This window comes from Chiloscyllium plagiosum, chromosome 7, assembly GCF_004010195.1.
Source record: "Chiloscyllium plagiosum isolate BGI_BamShark_2017 chromosome 7, ASM401019v2, whole genome shotgun sequence".
In the NCBI taxonomy this organism is placed as follows: Eukaryota; Metazoa; Chordata; class Chondrichthyes; order Orectolobiformes; family Hemiscylliidae; genus Chiloscyllium; species Chiloscyllium plagiosum.
The window spans coordinates 73,301,222-73,326,400 of record NC_057716.1 but is presented as its reverse complement, the minus strand read 5'-3'; the positions used below and the strand labels follow the sequence as shown (position 1 = coordinate 73,326,400).

At 43.3% G+C, this 25,179-nt stretch overlaps 1 protein-coding gene across 8 annotated transcripts in view; it reads left to right on the top strand.

Annotated features, from left to right (window-relative positions):
* mgat5 (alpha-1,6-mannosylglycoprotein 6-beta-N-acetylglucosaminyltransferase) overlaps positions 1–25,179 on the top strand; it is a 160,092-nt gene that overhangs the window by 79,807 nt on the left and 55,106 nt on the right. For all 8 annotated transcript variants that reach the window (XM_043694045.1, XM_043694044.1, XM_043694046.1 and 5 more), the window contains one exon: positions 12,822–12,955. In XM_043694045.1, the coding sequence (XP_043549980.1) occupies positions 12,822–12,955 (134 nt within the window). The remainder of the gene's footprint in view (positions 1–12,821; positions 12,956–25,179) is intronic.

Here is a 25,179-nt window from a genome sequence, read left to right as displayed (position 1 = left end):
AATCAGCAAGTTCCTAAGGATGTGTAGGAATGTGCCACAAGTGACAATTCAGTGTTTGCTAATGTCTTTATTGTTCGACTGTAAGCTGAGAACCATGTTTAACTTATTGTGGTTGGAAGAGACCAGATAGGTAAATTGAAATCGAGGAGCACAATTGTCCAGAAAGGCGTGAAACTCAAGTTTGAGGGTATTTGACAGGAGAGACCACATTGGCCAGCATCATGTCTGGGGCAAATGGATCCCAGCAGTGGTGGTTGCACAAACAGTACTATTGTCATATTATGCATACTAGGGAAGGACTGGTGTGGAGGAGACATGTCGACCAGCTGGTCGTTGCATCTCCCCAATGGAGAGGGCTGTAAGGAGATATCTCTCAGAATGCCGAGCAGGTCCAAATGGAACCATGGTGAGACAGCTGCCCATGTGTCTCAGAGCCAGGCTTTGTTGTACCCTAGGAGAAGACAACAGCAGTGTCACAGCTAATCAGAGGGTGTATCTATGGAATAACGGGAGGTTCCATATGCTACGATTTAGAAAAGGTTCCTGAAACAACAACATAGTCCTCGAGTAACTGCCATAACCGTGAGAGTAATCATGTCAGTGTAGTTTATGGGATGGAGGTACTGCTTGTTCTTTCATGGTTGCTATGTTTGTAAATATTCCAGAAAGTGTGCATGTGTTGTCAACAATGCCTGTGTAATCTTGATTATTGTTGGATATAAGTTTTATTAAAACTAAAAGGGGGGGGAGTGTTATGTATGTCGTCAGGGATGTTGGCCTTTTAGAGAGCTGATCAGCTCACCCAGAGGGACAGAGCTTGGATCCAATCTAGAGCCAACTGTGGAGGTGTCAGTACCATCAAGAAAGTATTCTTGTTTAGATTTATGATTTGTCTACCTGATGTACAATTCCTAATTGCAAAGGAAGCAGCAACAATGATTGATTAATTCTTTGCTGGATGTCATGCGTTTAGAGTATAATAGAATATGTGCAGGAAGTTTTCTAAAAGGCATATTTTGGAAGTGACTAGAGGTCATACTGAGTAGCCACTCTGATTTAATCTGGCAGTCAAGGAGCTGCTTCTTATTTTCTCTATAACTGGATCACCACATAGTTAGGGCTGAGAGACATGGAAACTAGGAGCAAGGGTAGGAAATTCAGTCTTTCAAGTCCACTCCACCATTCATTATGATCATCCAACTCAATAATCTATTCCTGCTTTACCCCCACATTCTCTGATTCCTATAGCCCCAAGTGTGATATCCTAATTCCTTGAAATCTTGCGCTGTTTTTGCCTCAACTGCTGTCTCCAGTAATGAATTCCCCAAACTCACCATTCCCTGTGTGAAGAGGTTTCTTCTCCTCCTCCATCCTAAATCATCGATATCTTTGATTGTGACCAATAAATCTCAGGCTGTGACTCTGCCATCAGGATCATCCTTTCTGTATCCATTAGAATTTTTTAGGTTTCTGAGACTGTCTACTTTTGCTCCACCCACTCTATCTCATCTTGTTTTCCAATTTACTTTTTCTAATTCAAGTGATGTGAGTATTGCTAGCTAGGCCAGCATTTATTATCCATCCTTAAATGCCCTTGAGGATAGTGAGGATTGCCTCCTTGAGCCCCTGCAATCCAATTAATGTTTATACATTCTCAATGCCTGAAGGGAAGGAATTCCAAGAATTTGACCCAACAGTGCTGTCGGTGCAGTGATATATTTTCAAGTCAGGATGGTGTGGCTTGGAGAGAGAATTGCAAGCAGTGATCTGATGTATCAGCTGCCATTGTCCTTCCAGTTGATTAGTTTTTATGGGTTTGGAAAGTGCTGTCTAAGGGTCCTTTGGTAAACTTCTGTAGTCTTGACTTGTCTTGTAGATTGTATTATTATATATTAATGCTGGAAGAAGTGAATGTTTTAGAATTTGATGCCAATCAAGTGGGCTGTTTCCATCACTCATGACTGTCCTCATGAGTAATGGCGGTGCAGTCATCAAGACAGGTGGAAAGTATTTTATGACACTCCTGATGTGCCTTGTAGGTGATAGAAAGACTTGGGAAGACAGGGGCAGCTGAATTACTTGTTTCCGGTGAATGGTTTAAACCACCTCCCCTAACCCCCCACAAAAGTTTTCAGCGATTCAGCTGCACTAATACCATTTTAAAGGAGCAGTAGTTAGATTTGCTTAGTTGTTGGACATGGTCATTGCCAGGCTGATATACAGCAAGGATGTTGCTTATCTACTAAAGCCTGTATATTGTTCAAATCCTTGAAGGTGTTGAACTCAATATTGAGCCCAAAAGGTTATAAATGGCCTAGTTTGAAAATGAGATGTTGTTCCTCCCAGTTTATGCTATAATTTGCTGGAGCATTGCAGCATGCCTAGGATAGACAAGTGGGCATGTGAGCAAGACACTGTCAAAATGACTGGCTATAGGGAGGTTGGAGTAATGCTTGAGTATGGGCCAGAGGTGTTCCGCAAGCGGTTACCCAATGTGGAGTAGGCCACATTGATTGCAATGAATACAATACACCAGATTGGAGGAGGTACAAGTTAAATGCTGCTTCACCTGGAAAGACTGTTTAGGCTCTTGAATGATGAGTAGATGAAGGGACGCATGTTCTGTGGTTGTGTGGGAAGGTGGGGTAGTGTTGGTGGTCGAGGAATGGGCTTGTGTTCCCCGGAGGGAATGATCCCTTTGCAATGCAGGTGGAGAGTGAGGGGAAGATGTGTTTGGTGGTGTTCTGCTGGAATTGTCTGAAATAGCAGAGTCCTAAAGATGTACAGTGTGGAAGCAGACCCTTTGATCCAACTTGCTCGTGCCCACCCGGTATCCTAACCTAGCCTGGTCCTATTTGCCAGCACTTGACCCATGTCCTTCTACACACTTCAAATTCATATACCTATCCAGCTGCCTTTTAAATGCAGTAATTGTACCAGCCTCCACTGCTTCCTGTAGGAGAAAGTGAGGACTTCTTCAGGAAGAAGGGCTTATGCCCGAAACGTCGATTCTCCTGTTCCTTGGATGCTGCCTGACCTGCTGCGCTTTTCCAGCAACACATTTTCAGCTCCACTGCTTCCTTGTGGCAGCTCGTTCCATACACTAACCACCCTCTGTGTGGGAAAAAGTTGCCCCTTGGGTCACTCTTTTTTTAATCTTTCCCCTCTCTCACCCTAAACCTATACCCTCTTGATCTGGACACTCCCACCCAGGACATGGCCTGTGCGCTGAGCTTCCACCTGGTCTCCAGTCACACCTGTTTTGTTGCTCTCCCCAAACATAAAAAAGAAATACTGTAGAGTGTTGGAAAATACGGCCGGTCAGGCAGTATCCAAGGAGCAAGAGAATCGAGGTTTCAGCATCAGCACGACATTCTTTGACTCTGATCTCCACCATCTGCAGTCCTAATAGAAATACTGTACACATGTACCAGATATCTGCTGTTGCTTTATCACCAAAATGGAGGACCTGAAAGCAGGTTGCTTCATTTGCCTGAACCGATCGAAATTGTTGCTGTAGTATATGAATCAATGCTGGCAATTCCAGGTTTTGCCAAGCAAACTTCCTTCTGGATCTTATGTTCCTTCAGCCAGACGACTCATGGCTCAGATGATAATCCAGAAATTATTCCCTTTACGTTCTCTCTTTGGTGCTCCGCTCTTCTGCCAATCTAGGCAGACCCCTTACCAAGTATACGTCATTGGTACTTCGTGGTCTATGATAACAAGGTTAGAGGTTCCTCTCTCAATACATTCTCCTCTAGGTGCGTAGAACCCTATAGCCCTCATATAGGGAGTGCTGGTTGGCTTATTGAACACCAATACTCTAGTTCTGACTTTGGTTTATGTAGTAAGGTGTGATATAATGAAAAACACAGGAGGCAGACGCTTCAGAGGCAAAGAAAGTTGCTGTTATTAAAACAAGCAAAATTTGAAATACGTACAATAATTAAAAAAGAAAATGAATATTTCAAAAAAACCTCCAGCGAAGTGAGACTTATCTGACAGCTAACAAGGACCCTAATTAACCCTTGCTGCCCTGAATTCATACTGTGGGTTTCAGATTAGAGAGCTGTTAATTACTGGATAATAGGAGAAACTGGAGAAACAAAAAAAACACTAATCCCAGGGTCTTATCCTGCTTCCCTTCCTGGGGGTGCCCTGAAAGATTGGCCCCGAAGCTCACCCGTCCCAACCTTTCTAACTGAGCTGGGGCAGAGGGTCTCAATGAGCTTGTGTTCAGTGGCTTCTGTCAGTTTGGACAGTGGTGGATGTTGCTGGCGCTACCCTGTTCGGTATCTCAGCTCTCCAGTTGCTTCTCGATTGTGCGGAGGTTTGTGAATGCGAAGATAATTATGTTCTTTCTTTTCCTGAATCTGCTATGGTTTGAGTCTGTGACTGACTGCGACTGGCTGTTGCTGATTGTCTCTACTCTGGCCAAGCCTCTCATTGAATCGAACCCACCATCACCCAGGAAATTGGAGTTCTCCAGTTATATCAACTGTCGGTTCCTCTTTCTCCCGCCAAATTTGGATTTGATTACTGAGCTGTTAATCCTCCTTCTCTTGGATGGATGTACATTAAAGTTTCACTGGTCGTGTGAAGTCTTCGTATTGAGGCAAACGGGTTTGCATGCAGTACAATGGTGTGGAATGTTCGTAACTTTGCCTGAGGAAACTGATTTAAAAAGTTGAATGGTTTTGTATTTTTGTAGGCTCCAGAATGTCTCAGTTGTTTGCTCTGCAGCTTGGTGTTCCTTGTCTTTAGCTGAGGTGTTTGTGGGGGTCTTTCTTTAGCTTTACAAGCTCAACCCCTGTTGCAGACAGCTGCCACAGGCTTGCATATTCCCTCATCTTTTTCGGCCAGAGAGCTCAAGGAGTCTTAATTGAAATGTGAATTCCACAAACTCGCGTCCCAAGTTCAGAGGGTTTTAGTCCAGGGTGTCTGATGGGGATTGTTGCCTGTTTACTATTAGTATCCCCCATAACTACATTTTGCCCCTTGCCCAACTTGAATAGCTTCTTGTACCACTGTCCCATGGCCAATTAACTAACCCATCCTGCCGTTCTTACTCAAAGAACCTCAAACCTGTTGCATAATTATGAAGGCTGAGGCTTGTGCACTCCTGCCTCTGGCTCCTTTTACCTTCCTTATTGACAGTATCACCTTCTTTTCCCTGACCAATGACCAACTGAGAATGCCCAGCCGTAAGAGGTGACTGCCTCATGGTACAAACTAACCAGGTAACTTCTCCTTCACTGTGTTCTGGTTTGGCCTCCAGCACACAAGTTCTTAAGCTAAAGCTGCTTGAGTTGTAAATACTTCAGATGTGTTTGCCCTGATCATATCTGCAGCCATGACAAAGTCATAGAGCCATATAGCATGGAAACAGTCCCGTCAAGTCAAAGCAGTCCACACCAAACAATAATCCCAAACTAAACTAGCCCTATCAGCCTGCTCCTGGCCTATATCACTCCAAACCTTTCTCATGTATGTACTTATCCAAAAGTCTTTTAAGCAATGTAATTGTATCCACATGTACCACTTCTTCAGGATATTAATTGCATATACAGGCCACCCTCTGGGGAAAGAAATTGCTCCTCCTGTCTCTTTAAAATCTCTCTCCGGTTACCTACAAAATGTATCCACTAGTCTTAAATTTTCCCATCTTAGGAAACAGACAACTACCATAACTCTCTACCTTTTTGTGCTTTTATAAACTTTTATCAGGTCGCCCCTCAACCTCCAAAAACAACTGTACGGCACGGTGGCTCAGTGGTTAGCACTGTTGCCTCACAGCGCCAGGGACCCAGGTTCGATTCCAGCCTTGGGTGACTGTGTGGAGTTTGCACATTCTCCCTGTGTCTGCATAGGTTTCCTCCAGGTGCTCTGCTTTCCTCCCACAGTCCAACGATGTGCAGGTCAGGTGAATTGGCCATGCTAAATTGCCCATATGTCAGGTACATTAGTCAGAGGTAAATGGGTCTGGGTGGGTTACTCTTTGGACGGTCGGTGTGGACTTGTTGGGCCAAAGGGCAAGTTTTCATATTGTAGGGAATCTTTTTTTTAAAAAAAAAACTCCTAGCCTCTCCAGCTTTTCTTTATAACTCCAACCTACCATACCTGGCAGTATCCCGGTAAATCTCTTCTGAACCTTTTCCAGTCTAATAATATCCATCTATTACTTGTCCTGTCATCCTTTTTTTAATGTGTTTTAATTAATACTTAAGTAATTTGTTCAACTAGTTTTCTTCTGTTATACTTTATTAACCCTACCACCAGTTCCTGTATTTCTTTTAAACCTTTGGAATATATAGAGTCATAGAGACATACAGCACGGAAACAGACTCTTCAGTTCAACTTGTCCATGCCGACTGGATATCCCAAACCAATCTAAGCCCACTTGCCAGTATCCGGCCCATATCCCTTCAAACCCTTCTGATTCATTATACTCATCTAGATTCCTTTTAAATGTTGCATTGTACCAGCCTCCACTACTTCCTCTGACAGCTCATTCTATGCACATACCACCCTCTGCGTGAAAGAGTTGCCCCTTAGGTCTCTTCTATGTCTTTCCCTTCTCACCCTAAACCAATGCCCTCTAGTTCTGGACCCCCCCCAAATCCCAGGGAGAAATCTTTGTCTATATATCCTATCCATGCCCGCCATGATTTTATAAACCTCTATAAGATCACCCCTTAGCGTTCAACTCTCCAGGGAAAACAGCCCTAACCGATTCAACCTCTCCCTACAGTTCATATCCTCCAACCCTGGCAACATCCTTAAGTCTTTTCTGAACCCTTTCAAGTTTCACAACGTCCTTTAGGAGGGAGACCAGAGTTGCATGCAATATTCCAACAGTGGCCTAACCAATGTCCTGTACAGCCGCAACATGACCTCCCAACTCCTGTGCTCAATATTCTGACCAATAAAGGAAAGCATACCAAACACCTTACTCACTATCGTTTCTACCTGCGACTCCACTTTCAAGGAGCTATGAACTTGCACTCCAAGGCCTCTTTGTTCAGCAACATTCCCTAGGACCTTACCATTAAGTGTATAAGTCTTGCTAAGATTTGCTTTCCCAAAATGCAGCACTTCCCATCTATCTAAAATAAAGTCTGTCTGCCCTTCTCAGCCTGTTGGCCCATCTTATCAAGATCCCATTGTATTCTGAGGTAACCCTATTTGCTGTCCACTACACCTCCAATTTTGGTGTCATCAGCAAACTTACTAACTATACCTCTTATGCTCACATTCACATCATTTATATAAATGATGAAAAGCAGTTGACCCAGCACTGATCCTTGTGGCACTCCACTGGTCACAGGCCTCCAGTCTGAAAAACAACCCTCCACCACCACCCTGTGTCTTCTACTTTTTGAGCCAGTTCTGTATCCAAATGGCTAGTTCTCCCTCGATTCCATGAGATCTAACCTTGCCAACCAGACACCTATAGGGAACCTTGTTGAATGTGTTACTCAAGTCCATATCGATCACATCTACCGCTATGCCCTCATCAATCTTCTTTTTGTTACTACTTCAAAAAACTCAATTTCATTAGTCATCCAGCATCCCCCATACCTACCAGCCTTTCCTTTCGTCCTAACAGGAACATACTGTCTCTGGATTCTTGTTATCTCATTTCTGAAGGCTTTCCATTTTCCAGCTGTTCCTTTTCCTGCAAACATCTTCCCCCAATCAGCTTTTGAAAGTTCTTGCTTAATACCATCAAAGCTGGCCTTTCTCCAGTTTAGAACTTGAAGTTTTAGATCTGGTCTATCCTTTTCCATCATTATTTTAAATCTAATGGAATTATGGTTGCTGGCCCCAAAGTATTCCCCCACTGACACCTCCGTCACCTGCCCTGCCTTATTTCCCAAGAGTAGGTCAAGTTATGCACCTTCTCTAATCGGTACATTCACATACTGAATCAGAAAATTGTCTTGTAACACTTAAGAAATTTCTCTCCATCTGAACCCTTCACACTATGGCAATCCCAGTCTGTTCGGAAAGTTAAAATCCCCTACCATAACCATCCTATTATTCTTACAGATAGCTGAGATCTCCTTACAAGTTTTTCTCAGTTTCGGTCTGACTATTAGGAGGTCTATAAATATAATCCCAATAAGGTGATCATCCCTTTCTAATTTCTCTGTTCCACCCAAATAACTTCCCTGGATGTATTTCTGGGAATATCCTCCCTCAGTACAGCTGTAATGCTATCCATTTTCAAAAACACCACTCCCCCTCTTTTGCCTCCCTTTTCTGTCCTTCCTGTTGCATCTATATCTGGGAACGTTAAGCTATCAGTCCTGCCCATTCCTGAGCCATGTTTCTGTAATTGCTGATATCCCAGTCCCATGTTCCTAACCATGCCCTGAGTTCATCTGCCTTCCCTGTTAGGCCCCTTGCGTTGAAATAAATGTAGTTTAGTTTATCCGTCCTACCTTGTTCTCTGCTTTGGCCCTGACTGATTCGCTTCTGGGTGGTGCTGTCTAAGGATCTTTGGCATTTCTGCAGTGCATCTTGTACATTGTACACACTGCTACTGAGCATTGGTAGTGGTGCTAATCAACAGGCTGCTTTGTCCTGGATGGTGTTAAGCTTCTTGGATGTTGGAGCTGCACCTATCCACCCAAACAGGGAGTATTCTATCACACTCCTGACTTGTGCCATGTAGATAATTAAACAGCTTTGGGGAGTTAGGAGGTGAGTTACTTGCTACAGTATTCCTAGTCTCTGACCTGGTCTTGATGACTCTATTTATTTAGTGAGTCCAGTTGAGTTTCTAGTCAGTAGTAATTCCCAGGATATTAACAGTGGGGTGTTCAGTGATAATCATGCCATTGACTGTCAAGGGGTGGGAGTTAGACGAATGACTATATCGAAGATGGTCATTGCCAGGAATATGCTTGGTATGAATGTTAGCCACTTGTCAGCCCAAGCCTTCAATGCCAGGAGCATCCAGAATAAGGTGGGTGAACTTGCAGCATGGGTTGGTACCTGGGACTTTGATATTGTGGCTATTTGGAGACATGGCTAGAGCAGGGACAGGAATGGTTGTTGCAGGCTCCAAGGTTCAGATGTTTCAGTATAAACAGGGAAGGTGGTAAAAGAGGGGGAGGTGTGGCATTGTTGGTCAAGTACAGCATTAGGGTTGCAGAAAAGATGTTTGAGGACTCGTCTACTGAGTTGTATGGGCTGAGGTTAGAAACAGGAAAAGTCACCCTGTTGGGAGTTTTCCATCGGCTTCTGAAGAATTCCAAGATGTAGAGGAAAGGATTATGAAGATGATTCTGGATAGGAGCGAAACTAATGGTAGTTCTTATGGCGGACTTTAACTTCCCAAATATTGACTGGAAATGCTATAGTTTGAGTACCTTTAGATGGGTCAGTTTTTATCCAATGTGTGCAGGAGTGTTTCCTGACACAGTATGTAGATCGGCTAGCAAGAGACGAGACCACATTGGATTTGGTACTGGGTAATGAAGCAGGCCAGGTGTTGGGTTTCGAGGTAGGTGAGCACTTTGGTGATGGTGACCACAATTTGTTTGGTTATTTTTATTTTAGCAAAGGAAAAGGATAGGTATATACAACAGGGCAAGAGTTATAGCTGGGGGAAAGGCAATTATGATGCAACTAGGCAAGGTGCATGGGATGGGGAAGAAAACTGCGGAGGATGGGCACAGTTGAAATGTGGAGCTTGTTCAAGGAACAGCTGCCGTGTCCTTGATGTGTATGTATCTAACAGGCAGGGAGGAAGTGGTCGAGCAAAGGAACTGTGGTTTACTAAAGAAGCTGAATCTCTTGTCAAGGGGAAGGAGGCGGCTTATGTTCGGATGAGACGTGAAAGCTCAGTTAGGGCGCTTGAGAGTTATAAGTTAGCCATGAAAGACCTAAAGAGAGCTAAGAATAGCCAGGAGCGGACATGAGAAATCTTAGGCAGGTAGAATCACGGAAAACCCTAAAACTTTTTATAGCTATGTCAGGAATAAAAGAATGACAGAATAAGATTAGGGCCCGTCAAGGACAGTAGTGGGAAACTGTGTGTGGAGTTCGAAGAAATAGGAGAGGCATTAAATTAACATTTTTTTGTCAGTATTCACATGGGGGAAAAAAAAGCAATGCTGTGGAGAATACGGAGATACAGGCTGAGACTAGGCGGGATTGAGGTTCACTAGGAGGTGTTAGCAATTCTGAAAGTGTGAAAATTGACAAGTCACTTGGGCTGGATGGGATTTATGCAAGGATTCTCTGGGAAGCTAGGGAGGAGACTGCTGAGCCTTTGGCTTTGATCTTTGTCGTCATTGTCCACAGGAATAGTGCTAGAAGACTGGAGAACAGTAAATGGTCCCCTTGATCAGGAAGAGGCGTAGAGACAACCCTGGTAATTATATACCAGTGAGCCTTACTTTGGTTGTGGGTAAAGTGTTGGAAAGGATTATGAGAGAGAGGATTTATAATCATCTAGAGAGGAATAAGCTGATTAGGGATAGTTAGCACGGTTTTGTGGAGGGTGGGTCATGCCTCACAAACCTTTATTGAGTTTTCTTTTTTGAGAAGGTGACCAAACAGGTGGATGAGGGTAAAGCAGTTGATGTGGTATATATGGATTTGAGTAAGGTGTTTGATAAGGTTCCCCATGGTAGGCTATTGTAGAAAATACTGAGGCATGGGATTGAGGGTGACTTAGCGGTTTAGTTCAGAAATTGACTAGCTGAAAGAAGATAGTGAGTGGTAGTTGATGGGAAATGTTCATCCTGGAGTTCAGTTACTAGTAGTGTACCACTGTTTTGGGGCTACTGATGTTCGTCATTTTTATAAATGACCTGGATGAGGGTGTAGAAGAATGGGTTAGTAAGCTTGCAGGTGACATTAAAGTCTGGGGAGTTGTGGATAGTGAGGAAGGATGTTGCAGGTTATAGAAACATAGATAAACTGCGGAGCTGGGTTGAGAGGTGGCAAATGGAGTTTCATGTGGACAAGTGTGAGGTGATTCACTTTGGAAGGAGTAACCGGAATACAGAGTATTGGGCTAATGGTAAGATTCTTTGGTAGTGTGGATGGGCAGAGCGATCTGTGTCCATGTGCATAGATCCCTGAAAGTTTCCACCCAGGTTGATGGGGTTATTAAAAAGGTGTATGGTGTGTTAACTTTTATTGGTAGAAGGATTGAGCTTTGGAGCCACAACATCATGTTGCATCTGTACAAAACTCTGGTGCGGCTGCACTTGAAGGACTGCATACATTTCTGGTCGCTGCATTATCGGGATGACGTGGGAGCATTGGAGACGGTGCAGAGGAGATTTATCAGAATGTTGCCTGATATCCAGGGAAGGTTTTATGAGGAAAGGCTGACAGACCTGAGGCTGCTTTTCGTTAGAGAGAAGGTTAAGAGGTGACTTAGAGACAAGATGATCAGAGGATCAGTTAGGGTGGACAGTGCGAGCCTTTTTCCTTGGTGATGGTGAGCACATAGCCTTAAGTTGAGGGGTGATAGATATACGATAGATGACAGAGGTAATTTCTTCACTCAATAGTAGCAGTATGGAACACTCTGCCTGCAACAGTGGTAGACATGCCAACTTTAAGGGCATTTAAATGGTCATTGGATAGACAAATGGATGGTAATGGAATAGTGTAGGTTAGATAGGCTTCAGATTCGTTTCACGGGTCGACGTAACATCTTGGGCGTAAGGGCCTGTATTGCACTGTAATGTTCTGTGTTCGAAGTCTGGATATTGTCCGGGTCATATTTGCTTTGAACATGGGCTGCTTCAGTATCTGAGGAGCCACAAGTGGTGCAGAACTTTTGGAAGTGGAAACAATTCAGTTTTAAAAGAAAATGAAGTGGCAGGTGATTGGAGGAAATAACAACATGCAGAGCTATGGGTGTACATCAGGTAAATAGAAACAACTGCATTAGTCTACAGAGCCATAAGTATTGGATGGCTGAATGACCCACCATCTATACCACTTAGTTTGCCTTAATCAAGTGGCCAAGTGGTTAAACTTGTGTGACATAGAATCGGTACAGTACATATAAAAGTCATTCACTCCATCAAGTCAGCAGCAACCCTCCTGAGAGCATCCCATCTGCCCAAACCCAATCGTGATGTTTACCATAACTAACCCATCTAGCCTACATATTCCTGAACACTGCAGGGCATTGAGTATGGTCAATCTGCCTGACGTGCAGATCTTTGGACTGTGGGAAGATGCACAGAGGAAACCAATGCAGACTTGGGGCGCGGGGGGAGAGAATGTGCAAACTCCACACAGTCACCCCAGGCTGGAATTCAACCTGGCTCTTTGGTGCTGTGAGGCAACAGTGCTAACTACCGTGCCACCATGCTTTCCCATTCAACTGGTAAAAAGAATTGTTGAATTTGTATACACATTACAATTTTTTTTTTCCTTTAATTTAAATTTCCAGAAATATTATTGCTAGTCATACATCAGTTAATTCATTATGAAATACAGCAGAAAATGCTGGGAAGCATTCCAGCTTGAGCAGCATTTGTAGAAAAACTTTGTAGAAGATTTCAGACTGATTAGTTTACTTGTAATCCAGTCATTCAAAAGTGTTTTCATTTTCATGACCTTATTTTGACTCTCACATATCTTCATTGGGAAGATTCTATTGATAAAACTATACAGTCAACCACAACTCTTTACTTCTTAACTAAAGGCTACACTCCCAGCACAAAGCTACATTAAGCATGTAAATGTCCAGAAGTGGAGTTATACCTGCCTTATTTATAACGACCTGCGTTTTTGGTGTTTTCTCCTTACCTGCCTCCTTTCACCTTTTTCAGGTGTATGCTTAGAGTGCTGGATTCATTTGGTACAGAACCAGAATTTAACAGTGCTCAATATGCTCAGTCTAAGGGCCATAAAACCCCATGGGGTAAATGGAACCTGAACCCACAGCAGTTCTACACCATGTTCCGTAAGTAATTTATTCCATTTGACTCTTTTTTATTTTGCATTAACTATTAGAATATAAACAGATCACCAATTTAATGCACACATTTTGGTCAAATATAAAATATTAGAAATTAATTTTGTACAGTAATCACAATGATTAGGCTACTGGCTACGTCTAAGATATGCGCAACATGCAACCAATTGACATTTTAAAAACTGTTGTACAAAATTTTTGCTTTTTCTAATTGCAAAACTCTGAAACTACTGACGAACTAAATACTGAAAATAGGCAAGTGAAAAGATCAATGAGTAATCTAGTGCAGAGTAGAAATTTAAGAACATTTCATCTATTTTCCTTGAACTCATTAATTATCTAATTCGGTTGTTTAGAACAATCCAGTAGCTTAATGATTGATATTAATGCAAATAACATTTTATTCCAGTTTTACAAATTAATTGAATTTAAGTTTCCTCAGTCACATGGAGATTTAGAACTCTGGAACAATAGTCCAGGACCTGAATGACTAGCCTAATAATAATGCCAATGTGATACAATCCCAATCATGTGTCCAGAACTGCATTGCATTACCCTGAATACAATTTTACCAGAGCTTTGTGCCACGAACAAACTTGCACCTGTTTTGTATTAAGGCCAACCAATACTGCTGTATTTTAATTGTATTTTCTGCATGTTCATTAGTTCTTAGTGGTTAATTTGATCCCTGAAGTGCGTTCTTCCCTTATACTTCTACCTTCATTCTGTGATATTTTGGCTTTCTAGTCTTTTTTTAAAACAGTTTTAATTTGCTGATAAAGTTGAATTTAAATCTATTGATAGTCAAGTCCATTATTATGGTTTAGGGGATGGAAAAGGCATGTAATAGATGGTGTGTAAATTTAGATATGTAGGTTTGAGAAAAGTTGGGCTGAATTTTCCTAGCTCTACAGAGTCTAGGACATGAGGATATTGTGTCAGGCTGACCTCTGCACTGACAGAATTCTGGAAGCAGAATGTAGATGGGCCTTCCATTGTGATGCTAAGCTGTAAAACTTAATCTTTTTATTAAATTACTAGCATTAAGTCCTGTTGCTCAAATCTCCCTGGGCAAAAGTAATGCCACTACAACCCACTTTGTGGAGAATGATTTGCTGTTAATGTTTGTTGCTGAAATGGCTGCTCTTGCCACCTTCTACTGAAGATGTCTTGCCTTACTGTCCTGATACTGAACATAACTGAACTCAGCCTGACTTGCTGCCTTTGCTGTGGCATGATGTATCATCATTTCATCAAAATATTGTCCCATCCCCTGGCAGACCAGTTTAAACTCTTCCTAACAACACTAGCAAACTTAGCTGCAAGAACGTTGGCCCCACTATGGTTCAGATGCAGACTATCTCGTTTGTACATATCCAGTCTTCCCCAAAAACAGTCCCAGTGACCCAGGAATCTAAAGCTCTTCCCTCTTGCATCAACTCTTGAGCTACGCATTCATCTGTCCTATTTTCCTATTTCTATACTTGCTAGCACAAAGCACGGAGTAATCCAGAGATTACAACCATTTGAGGTCCTGCTTTTTAAACTACTGCCTATTCCCTACATTCTTGATGTAAGACAATAATCCTCACTTTGCCCATATCTTTGTGGGCACCATATGTACCACACCTTTAACTAATCATTCTGCCCTTTCAGGATGCCCTCCAGCTGTCCAGTGACATCCCTGACCCTGATGCCAGGGAAGCAACAAGTCATCCTGGAGTCCAGTCTTTGGCTGCAGAAATGCCTGTCTGCACTTCTGATTAAAGCTATCCTTTTTTCTTCTTCTTCTTTGCCTCCTAATGAGTTAAGACGCTTGTGCGAGAAGCGTGGCTCTGACTGTATTCTTTTGAAATATCAGCAACCTCATCAGCTTCCAAAATGGTTTACCGGTTAGTGAGTGGGACCCCAGCAGACTCTTGCAGTTACTTGCCTGTTCCTCCTGGATTGTCTGTTTGTCACCCATTCCTTTTGAGCTGTCCTTTCAGCTGCTGTATGGATACCTCTCTAAACCAGTAATTGTAAACCAGCAAGCCTTACTTCGGTTGTGGATAAAGTGTTGGAAAGGGTTATAAGAGAGGATTTCTAATCATCTAGAAAAGAACAAGTTGATTACGGATAGTCAACACTAGTTTTGTGAAGGGTCGGCTGTGCCTCACAAACCTTAGAGTTCTTTTGAGAAGGTGACCAAACAAGTGGAAGAGGGTAAAGCAGTTGATGTGTAAATGAATTTCAGTAAGGCATTTGATAAGGTTCCCAATGGTAGCCTATTGCAGAAAATACAGAGGCATGGGATTGAGGGTGATTTAGTGGTTTGGATCAGAAATTGGCAAGTTGAAAGAAGACAGAGGGTAGTGGTTGATGGGAAATGTTCATCTTGGAGTTCAGTTACTAGTGGTGTACAGCAAGGATCTTGGGACCACTACCGTCATTTTTAAAAATGAGGGCATAGAAGATGGGTTAGTAAACTTGCAGATGACACTAAGATCGGTGGAGTTGTGGATAGTGCTAAAGGATGTTGCAGGTTACAGAGGACGTAAGCTGCAGAGTTGGACTGAGGTGCAAGTGGAGTTTAATGTGGAAAAGTTTAAATGGGAGGAGTTTAAATTCACCTCAAAGTGAATCTGAGGTGATTCACTTTGGAATAGAGAGTACCGGGCAAATTATAAGATTCTTGGCAGCATGATGTGTCCATGTGCATACATACCTGAAAGTTGCTACCCAGGTTGATATGGTTGTTAAGAAGGCATACGGTGTGTTAGCTTTCTCTTAGAGTTATTGAGTTTTGGAGCCACGATATCATGTCTGTACAAAACTCTTGGAGTGTTGTGTACAGTTCTGGTCACACATTTCTAGGAAGGGTGTGGAAGCTTTGGAAAAGGTTCAGAGGAGGTTTACTAGGATGTTGCCTCATACGGAAGGAAGGTCTTATGAGGAAAGACTGAGGGACTTGAAAGTTTTCATCAGAGAGAAGGTTGAGAGGTGACTTAATTGAGACATAATCGGAGGGTTAGGGTGGACAGTGAATGTCTTTTTCCTTGGTTGGTGATGACTAGCACGCGAGGACATAGCTTTACATTGAGGAGTGATCGATATAGGACAGATGTCAGTGGTAGGTTCTTTACTCAGTAGTAGGGGTGTGCAATGCCCTGCCCACAACAGTAGTAGATACGCCATCTTTAAAGGCATTTAAATGGTCATTGGATAAACATATAGATGAAAATGGAATAGCGTAGGATCGAGGGGCTTCCGATTGGTTCCACAGGTCAGTGCAACATAAAGGGCCAAAGGGCCTGTACTGCGTTATGTTCTAAACATTCTGTCCATACAAGTCACAGCTCCTGGATTAGCACTGTGTCTCCAGGCACTAGATCAGATTAGATTAGATTAGATTACTTACAGTGTGGAAACAGGCCCTTCAGCCCAACAAGTCCACACCGACCCGCCGAAGCGTAACCCACCCAGACCCATTCTCCTACATTTGCCCTTTCACCTAACACTACGGGCAATTTAGCATGGCCAATTCACCTAACCTGCACATTTTTGGATTGTTGGAGGAAACCGGTGCACCCAGAGGAAACCCACGCAGACACTGGGAGAATGTGCAAACTCCACACAGACAGTCGCCTGAGTCGGGAATTGAACCCGGGTCTCTGGCGCGGTGAGGCAACAGTGCTAACCACTGTGCCGCCCACCAACTACTCAAGCTCCAAATCCTGAAACTCCAGCTTCAGCACCTGGGATCACTTCCTGCGCATATGGTCATCTAGGACAGTAAACCTTACCATCCAAGATTCTTCACACATGACAAGTTACACGTTCTCTCGGCTGTCCTCTCCAGACATGTCCTAAATTTACACATACATTTAGACGAGAACAGATATAGATTCAGGTAATAGATAATCCTGTTTTCAATAAATAATGTTTCCTTTAGCTTCAGCTATTTAAGCACAGTCAATTACTCACCAACCAATCAGCTTACTGCTTTCCCGTGATATCACTCTTCAATTTCACTGCAAGTGTTTGAAGAGAACCTGAATGCTCCTTGCAGGTCTGCCTCATCCCTGCAGTCTCCTTTGTCCTCTCTTGATGCTGTGTGCTCCTCATGCCCAGAGCTGACTGCTTTCCAAAGTTTGAGTTAGGAAGAGTTTCAGTTTTGTGATGTGATAACAAAGGAAACGTAATTATAGTTCCCAATCAGGATTGTGCCTCACTCAGAGGGAAACTTTGAAGTGCACCAGTATATATCTGAGGCCCTTGCAAATAGTGTCACTTTATGCCAGTGGTAGATAGGGTGCTGATTAAATGGAGTGTTTTGTTTAAGTTGGTGTTGACCACTTTGTTCGCAAGTGGGGAATATTCTATCACATAATTGACTCATATGTTGTAGATGATGAATAGGCTTTCTGGAGTCAAGAGGCAGGTTGATCCTTTCAGAATTCGGGGGCTCTGATGTGCACTTGTTGCTGCATCGCTGGTCCAATTCAGTTAGTTAATTAGTGCCCTCAAATTGTTGGGTAGGATTCATGACTAGTCTTAGTATTGAATGTTAAAGAGAATTCAATGCTGTTCTCAAAATCACACAGCACAGTAGAACGTAGAACAGTACAGTACAGCACAGAACAGACGCTTCAGCCCACGATGTTGTGCCGACCATTGATCCTCATGTGAGGTAAACCTAATGTACAAACTCTCAAATTTCTGTGACCATATGCATGTCCAGCAGTCTCTTAAATATCCCCAATGACCTCACTTCCACAACTGCTGCTGGCAACGGATTCCATGCTCTCTCAACTCTCTCTGCGTAAAGAACCCACCTCTGACATCCCCTCTATACTTTCCCCCAAACAGCTTAAAACTATGCCCGCTCATGTTAACAATTTCTGCCCTGGGAAAAAGTTTCTGGCTATCAACTCTATCTATACCTCGCATTATCTTGTACACCTCAATTAGGTCCCCTCTCTTCCTTTTTTCCAATGAAAAAAGTCCGAGCTCAGTCAACCTCTCTTCGTAAGATAAGCCCTCCATTCCAGGCAGCATCCTGGTAAACCTCCTCTGAACCCTCTCCAAAGCATCCACATCTTTCCTATAATAGGGCGACTAGAACTGGATACAGTATTCCAAGTGCGGTCTAACCAAAGTTTTATCGAGCTGCAACAAGATCTCACGGCTCTTAAACTCAATCCCCCTGTTAATGAAAGCCAAAACAGCATGTGCTTTCTTAACAACCCTGTCCACTTGGGTGGCAATTTTAAGGGATCTATGTTCCTGCACACCAAGATCCCGCAGTTCCTCAACACTGCCAAGAATCCTGTCTTTAATCCTGTACTCCACTTTCAAGTTCGACCTTCCAAAATGCATCACTTTGCATTTATCCAGGTTGAACTCCCATCTGCCACCTTTCAGCCCATCTCAGCATCCTGTCAATGTCACGCTGCAGCCTACAACAGTCCTCTATACTGTCAACGACACCTCCAACCTTTGTGTCATCTGCAAACTTGCTAATCCATCCTTCAATCTCCTCATTCAAGTCATTAATAAAAATTACAAAGAGTAGAGGCCCAAGAACAGAGCCCTGTGGAACACCCACCACTGACTTCCAGGCAGAATATTTTCCTTCCACTACCACTCACTGTCTTCTGTCTACCAGCCAGCTCTGTATCCAAACAGCTAAATTTCCCTGTATTCCATTCCCCCTGATCTTCTGAACGAGCCTACCATGGGAAACCTTATCAAATGCCTTGCTGAAGTCCATATACACCACATCCACAGCTCGACCGTCATCAACATTTCTAGTCACATCCTCAAAGTACTCGATCAGGTTTGTGAGGCATGACCTGCCCCTCACAAAGCCGTGTTGACTGCATTTAATTAAGCCATGCTCTTCCAGATGGTCATAAATTCTATCCCTCAGAATCCTTTCTAACACCTTGCAGACGACAGGCGTGAGACTGACTGACTGGTCTGTAATTACCGGGGATTTCCCTATTTCCTTTGTTGAAGAGAGGAATTACATTTGCCCCCCTCCAGTCCTCTGGTACGACTCCGTTGGAGAGCGAGGATGCAAAGACCTCCGCAAGCGGCGAAGCAATCACATTTCTCGTTTCCCAAAGCAGCCGAGGACAAATCTGGTCCGGGCCTGGCGACTTGTCAATCTTAATGTTTGACAAAATTTTCAGCACATCAGCTTCCTCTATCTCTATCCATTCCAGCATGCACACCTGCTCTTCAAAGGTTTCATTCACTACAAAGGTCATTTCTTTCGTAAAGACAGAAGCAAAAAACTCATTTAGGGCTTCCCCTATCTCCTCAGACTCTGTACACAAGTTCCCTATGCTATCCCTGATCGGCCCTACTCTTTCTTTGATCATTCTCTTGTTCCTCACATATGTGTAAAATGCCTTTTGGATTCTCCCTAATCCTTCCTGCCAAGCCTTTGGCCATCAATCCCACTTTCCGGCATTTGGCCCATTGCCTTGTATGTTATGACATTTCAAATGCTGATCCATGTACTTTTTAAAGGTTCGGAGGTTTCTACACCTCAGTCAGGTCCACCCCTCAGTCTTTCCTGCTCTTAACCAGTCTGAGACTATTCAGTCTCTCTTCATAGGTAATATGCTCTAATCGAGGCAGCATCCTGCCCTCCACACATTCACTTTCATTGCAATCATGTGTAACCTGCAGTGACCAGAAGTGCACGCAGTACTTCAGCTGCAGCCTAATCAAAGGTTTTTTTGTACAGCTCCAGAATAACCACCTTACTCTTATCTGCGCCATGCACAATAAAAGCAAATGCCCCGTATGCTGCCTTAATCACCATATTAATCCATCGTGTTGTTTTTAGGATTCTGTGAACAGGCACCCCAGGATTCCCCTGAGGTTTCTACTGCCTTGTCATTCATTCAGTACTGTTGCCTTGTTACTTTAACGTGCATCACCTCACTTTTTTTTAAAAAGTGTTAAATTCCATCTTGTCACATCTGACCAACTTGTCAATATCTTACTGTAAACTAAGACCTTCTTCCTTGCTATTAGCCACCTGGCCAATCTTCATATAATGCACCCCACCGCAACATTCTCATCTATTATTATTTATGTCCGTCATGAACAGTAAAAGGCTCAGATTGATAGACGTGGTACGCTACTGAACATTGGGCTCCATCCCCTTCTACAATCACCCTCTGTCTCCTACCACTAAGCTGGTTTTGGATCCCATTTGAGGAGAAAGTGAAGTCTGCAGATGCTGGAGATCAGAGCTGAAAATGTGTTGCTGGAAAAGCGCAGCAGGTCAGGCAGCATCTAGGGCAAGTTCTCTGAAACTTGCGGAGCGTTTCAGAGAACACCTCTGGGACACCCGGACCAACCAACCCAACCACCCTGTGGCTCAACATTTCAACTCCCCCTCCCACTCCACCAAGGATATCCCGACCTCTCCGCCCCCACCCCCGTCTGACCTATCACCCTCACCTTGACCTCTTTCCACCTATCACATTTCCGACGCCCCTCCCCCAAGTCCCTCCTCCCTACCTTTTATCTTAGCCTGCTGGACAAACTTTCCTCATTCGTGAAGAAGGGCTTATGCCCGAAACGTCAATTCTCCTGTTCCCTGGATGCTGCCTGACCTGCGCTTTTCCAGCAACACATTTTCAGCTTTGGATCCCATTTGCCAAGTTACTCTGAATCTATATGCTTTAACCTCCTTTTGTCAGTCTGCCATATGGGACCTTGTCAAAGAATTTGCTAAAATCCACATAAACAACATCAATCGCAGTACCCTAAACTACGCAACTGAATTATTCCTCAAAAAATTCACTCTAGTTTGTTAGGCTTTGTCAGACAAAGATCTTGCCTACTGTAAGTGACAAAGCCCATCTGTTTCTGTTGCACATGGTCATTGGCTGACTCTTAAGTGGCAAGCAACATTCAAACCACACATCAGCTGAACCCTGAATGTTATCCGTGTCATATTCAAGCAGTCCATGTCTGCCTGTAGCATTTGAAGAGTCACGAATAGTATTAAACACTCTGCCATCATTGGCAACCAACTCCATGCCTGATATTGGAGGGTAGATCATCTGTAAGGCAGCTAAAGATGATCGGGTCTAGAACACTACCCTTGGAAGCAGGAATCTTGTGATGCAGTTATATTGTCTTGACCTTGTGGCCAGCAGACCTAGGTTCATATCCTACTGGCCCCAGGGATGTTTTTGGGAAAAGAAAATCAGAAAAGTTTGATTAGAAACTTATCTACTTGATGAACTCCCTGCAGTGTTCTCTTGGGACTAGGGTGGTTGGTCAGCAACGATTTCAATGATCTCCTTATTTGATTCTAAATATGACTTCATTCCTTGGCAACTGTTTTTCCCCTGAATCTCATTGATTTAATTTTTGCTAAACTCCTTTTTTTCTGCCATTCGGGCAGCATTTCACCGTCACTTTCTTCATAAATACAGCTCTTTATTGAAGTTTGACCTAATGCTGTCATGTGTTCAGAAGTCAAAATGCCCCTGGCAAAACCCAAACACTGTATTAGCACTGTAACACGTAATTGCTGTGTAAGTGTTTTTAAATTAATTCATGGGATAAGTACATCACTTGCTAGGCTAGCATTTATTGCCTATCCTTAATTAGGACAGTTAGGAATCAACCACATCACTGTATGTCAGGCTTCATCTGTAGGCTACACCAGATAAGGATAGCAGTTTCCTTCCCTAAAGGACGTTAGTGAAGAAGATGGTTTTCCTGACAACAATGGATTCGTGGTCATCATTGGTTTCTTAATTACAGATTTTTTAATTGGATTCAGTTCCACCATCTGGTGTGGCGGGTTTTGAACCCTGGTTCCGAGGACATTACCTGGGTCTCTGGATTAGCAGCCCAGCAATAATATCACTAACCCATGGCATCTCCCCCAATGTGGCACTGATAGCATTGTCATACTTTTCATCAATTTGCCGATATTGAAAAGTAGATACTGGGAGCAGTTGGCCATTTTGGTTCACTCTTGGTTATTTTAGGCAAGATCTACCTTGGCTGTATTCCACATTGCAAGTTAATAGTTTGTACTAAAACAGTTTTGGCAAAGTGCATGACTAGTTCTGGAGTGCTGGACTAGTTCTGGCCCTGTTTTCTTTGCTATATCTCATGCTTTCAGTTGTTTCTTGATGTTAAATAGAACAAATCAACTTGGCTGACACCTGGGTTTTGTTGTTTGGAGCTTCCAAAAAAGCTAAAATGGACTGTCTAAAGATGAGTGCAAATGCATTAGCCTTTGTCTTTTGCACTGATGCAAGACCATAATACATAAGAGCGGAAATTAAGCCATTCAGCCCATCGAGTCTGTTCTACCATTCAATCATAGCTGATAAGTTTCTCAACCCCATTCTCCTGCTTTCGCCCCATAACCCTTGATCCCCTTGATACTCTAACCTTTCTATCTTATTCTTAAATATACTCAGTGACCTGGCCTCCACAGCCTTCTGTGGCAATGCATTTCATGGATTCACCACTCTCTGGCTGAAGAAGCCTCTCCTTATCTTTGTTCTAAAAGGTCTTCCCTTTACTCCAATGCTGTGCATTCGAGTCCTGGTCTTTGATAACAATGGAAACATCTTCCTAACATCTGCTTGGTCCAGGCCATTTCCGTATTCTGTATGTTTCAATTAGAACCCCCCGATCCTTCTAGACTCTATCAAGTACAGACCCTGAGTCCTCAAACGTTTCTTTATATGTTAAGCTTTTCATTCTGGGACCATTCTTGTGAACCTCCCCTGAACCACTAGTCTATAACCAGTACATCCTCCCTGAGATATGGGTTCCAAAACTGCTCTCAATACTCCAAATGTGGTCTGACCAGAGTCTTTTAAACCTCCAAATACATTCCTGTTTTTATATTCAAATCCTCTCAAAATAAATGTCATAATTGCATTTGTCGTCCTAACTACTGACTCAACCTGCAAGTTTACCTTAACAGAATCCCGGACGAACTCCTGAGTGTCTTTGCACTTCAGACTTCTGAATTTTCTCTCTATATTTAGAAGATAGTCCATACCTCTCTTCTTTCTACCAAAGTGCGTGACCTCAAACTTTTCCACATTGCACTCGATCTGCCACTTCTTTGCCCACTCACCTAACCTATCCAAATCCTTTGGCATCCTCCCTTCCATCTCAATGCTACCTGTCCCTTTACCTATCTTTGTATTGTCTGCAGACTTAGCTAGAATCTCCTCAGTTTCTTTTACCTAGATTGTTAATATATAAAGTGAAACGTTGTACTTCTAACACTGAGCCTTGCGGAACACCACTTGTCACTGGCTGCCATCCTGAGAAGGACCCTTTTATCCCCACACTGTTTTTCTGCCAGACAGCCAAGCTTCTATACATACAAGCACCTTGCCTCTAATACCATGGGCTCTTATCTTACTCAGTCATCTCCTGTGCAGTACCTTGTTAAAGGCTGCCTTGATGTCCAGGTTGATAACACCCATTGGCTCTCCTTGGTCTAACCTGCTCGTTACTTCCTCAAATAATTCTACCAGATTTGTCAGGTATGATCTCCCCTTGATGAAACCATGCTGACTTTGCCCGATTTAACCATACTCTTTCAAGTATTCAGAAAATCTTCTTCACAATGGATTCCAGGATCTTTGCCATGACCGAGGTTAGGCTAATCGGTCTGTAATTTTCCATCTTTTGCCTTACTCCCTTTTTAAACAGGGGTATCATGTTACTGATTTTCCAGTCCTCTTGGACCCTCCCTGATTCTAGCAATTCCTGAAAGATCACCACTAACACCTACACTATTTCTTCAGCTCTTTCCCTTAGAACTTAGTGAGCGGCACGGTGACACAGTGGTTAGCACTGCTGCCTCACCGTGCCAGAGACCAGGGTTCAATTCCCGCCTCAGGCAACTGTCTGTGTGGAGGTTGCACAGTCTCCCCGTGTCTGCGTAGGTTTCCTCCGGGTGCTCTGGTTTTCTCCCACAGTCCAAAAATGTGCAGGTTAGGTGAATTGACCATGCTAAATTGCCCATAGTGTTAGGTGAAGGGGTAAATGTAGGGGAATGAAGGGTGTGGACTTGTTGGGCCAAAGGGCCTGTTTTCGCACTGTGTAAGTAATCTAATCTAATCTTCTCTGGTCCATGTTATTTATCCATCTTCAGGCCATTCAGTTTTTCTAGCACCTTCTCCTTGGTGATGGCCACCATACTCGGCTCTGCTGCCTCACTCTTGAATTTTTGGGATATTACTCATGTGAAGACTGAAGTGAAGTAATTATTCAATTCTTCAGCCATGTTCTTGTTCCACACTACTATCTCTCCAGTGTCATTTTCCAGTGGCTCAGTGTCCACTTTTGCCTCTCTTTTGCCCTTTATATATCTAAAGAAACTCTTACAGTCTTCCTTCATATTACTAGCTAGCTTACTCTCATATTTAATGTTTTCCCTCCTTATTTCTTTTTTTATTATTGCCCTCTGGTCTTTCTAAAATTCCTAATCCTCTGGTTTCCCACTACCCTTCGCCACATGATATGCATTTACTTTGGCTTTTATGCTATCCTTGACTTCCCCAGTCAGCCGTGGTTGTCTGATCCTCCCTGTACTATGCTGCTCTTTTTTTTTTTGGGATGAATCTCTGCTATGCCTCCTGAATTAATTCCAGAAACTCCACCCAATGTCTTTCCTGCTAGACTCCTCTCCCAGTCAATTCTACCCAGCTCCTTCCTCATGCCTCTAGTTGCCTTTATTCAGCTGTAATACCATTACCTCTGATTCTATCTTCTCCATAAGACCATAAGATATAGGAGTGGAAGTAAGGCCATTCGGCCCATCGAGTCTACACCGCCATTCAATCATGGCTGATGCGCATTTCAGCTCCACTTACCAGCGTTCTCCCCGTAGCCCTTAATTCCTCTAGACAACAAGAATCTATCAATCTCGGCCTTGAAGACATTTAGCGTCCCGGCTTCCACTGCACTCCGTGGCAATGAATTCCACAGGCGAAACTTTATTGCTGGAACAGCACAGCAGGTCAGGCAGCATCCAGGGAACAGGAGATTCGACGTTTCGGGCACAGGCCCTTCTTCAGGAATGAGCAGAGAGTGTTCAGCAGGAGAAGATAAAAGGTAGGGAGGAGGAACTTGGAGGAGGGGCGTTGGAAATGTGATAGGTGGAAAGAGGTCAAGGTGAGGGTGATAGGTCGAAGTAGGATGGA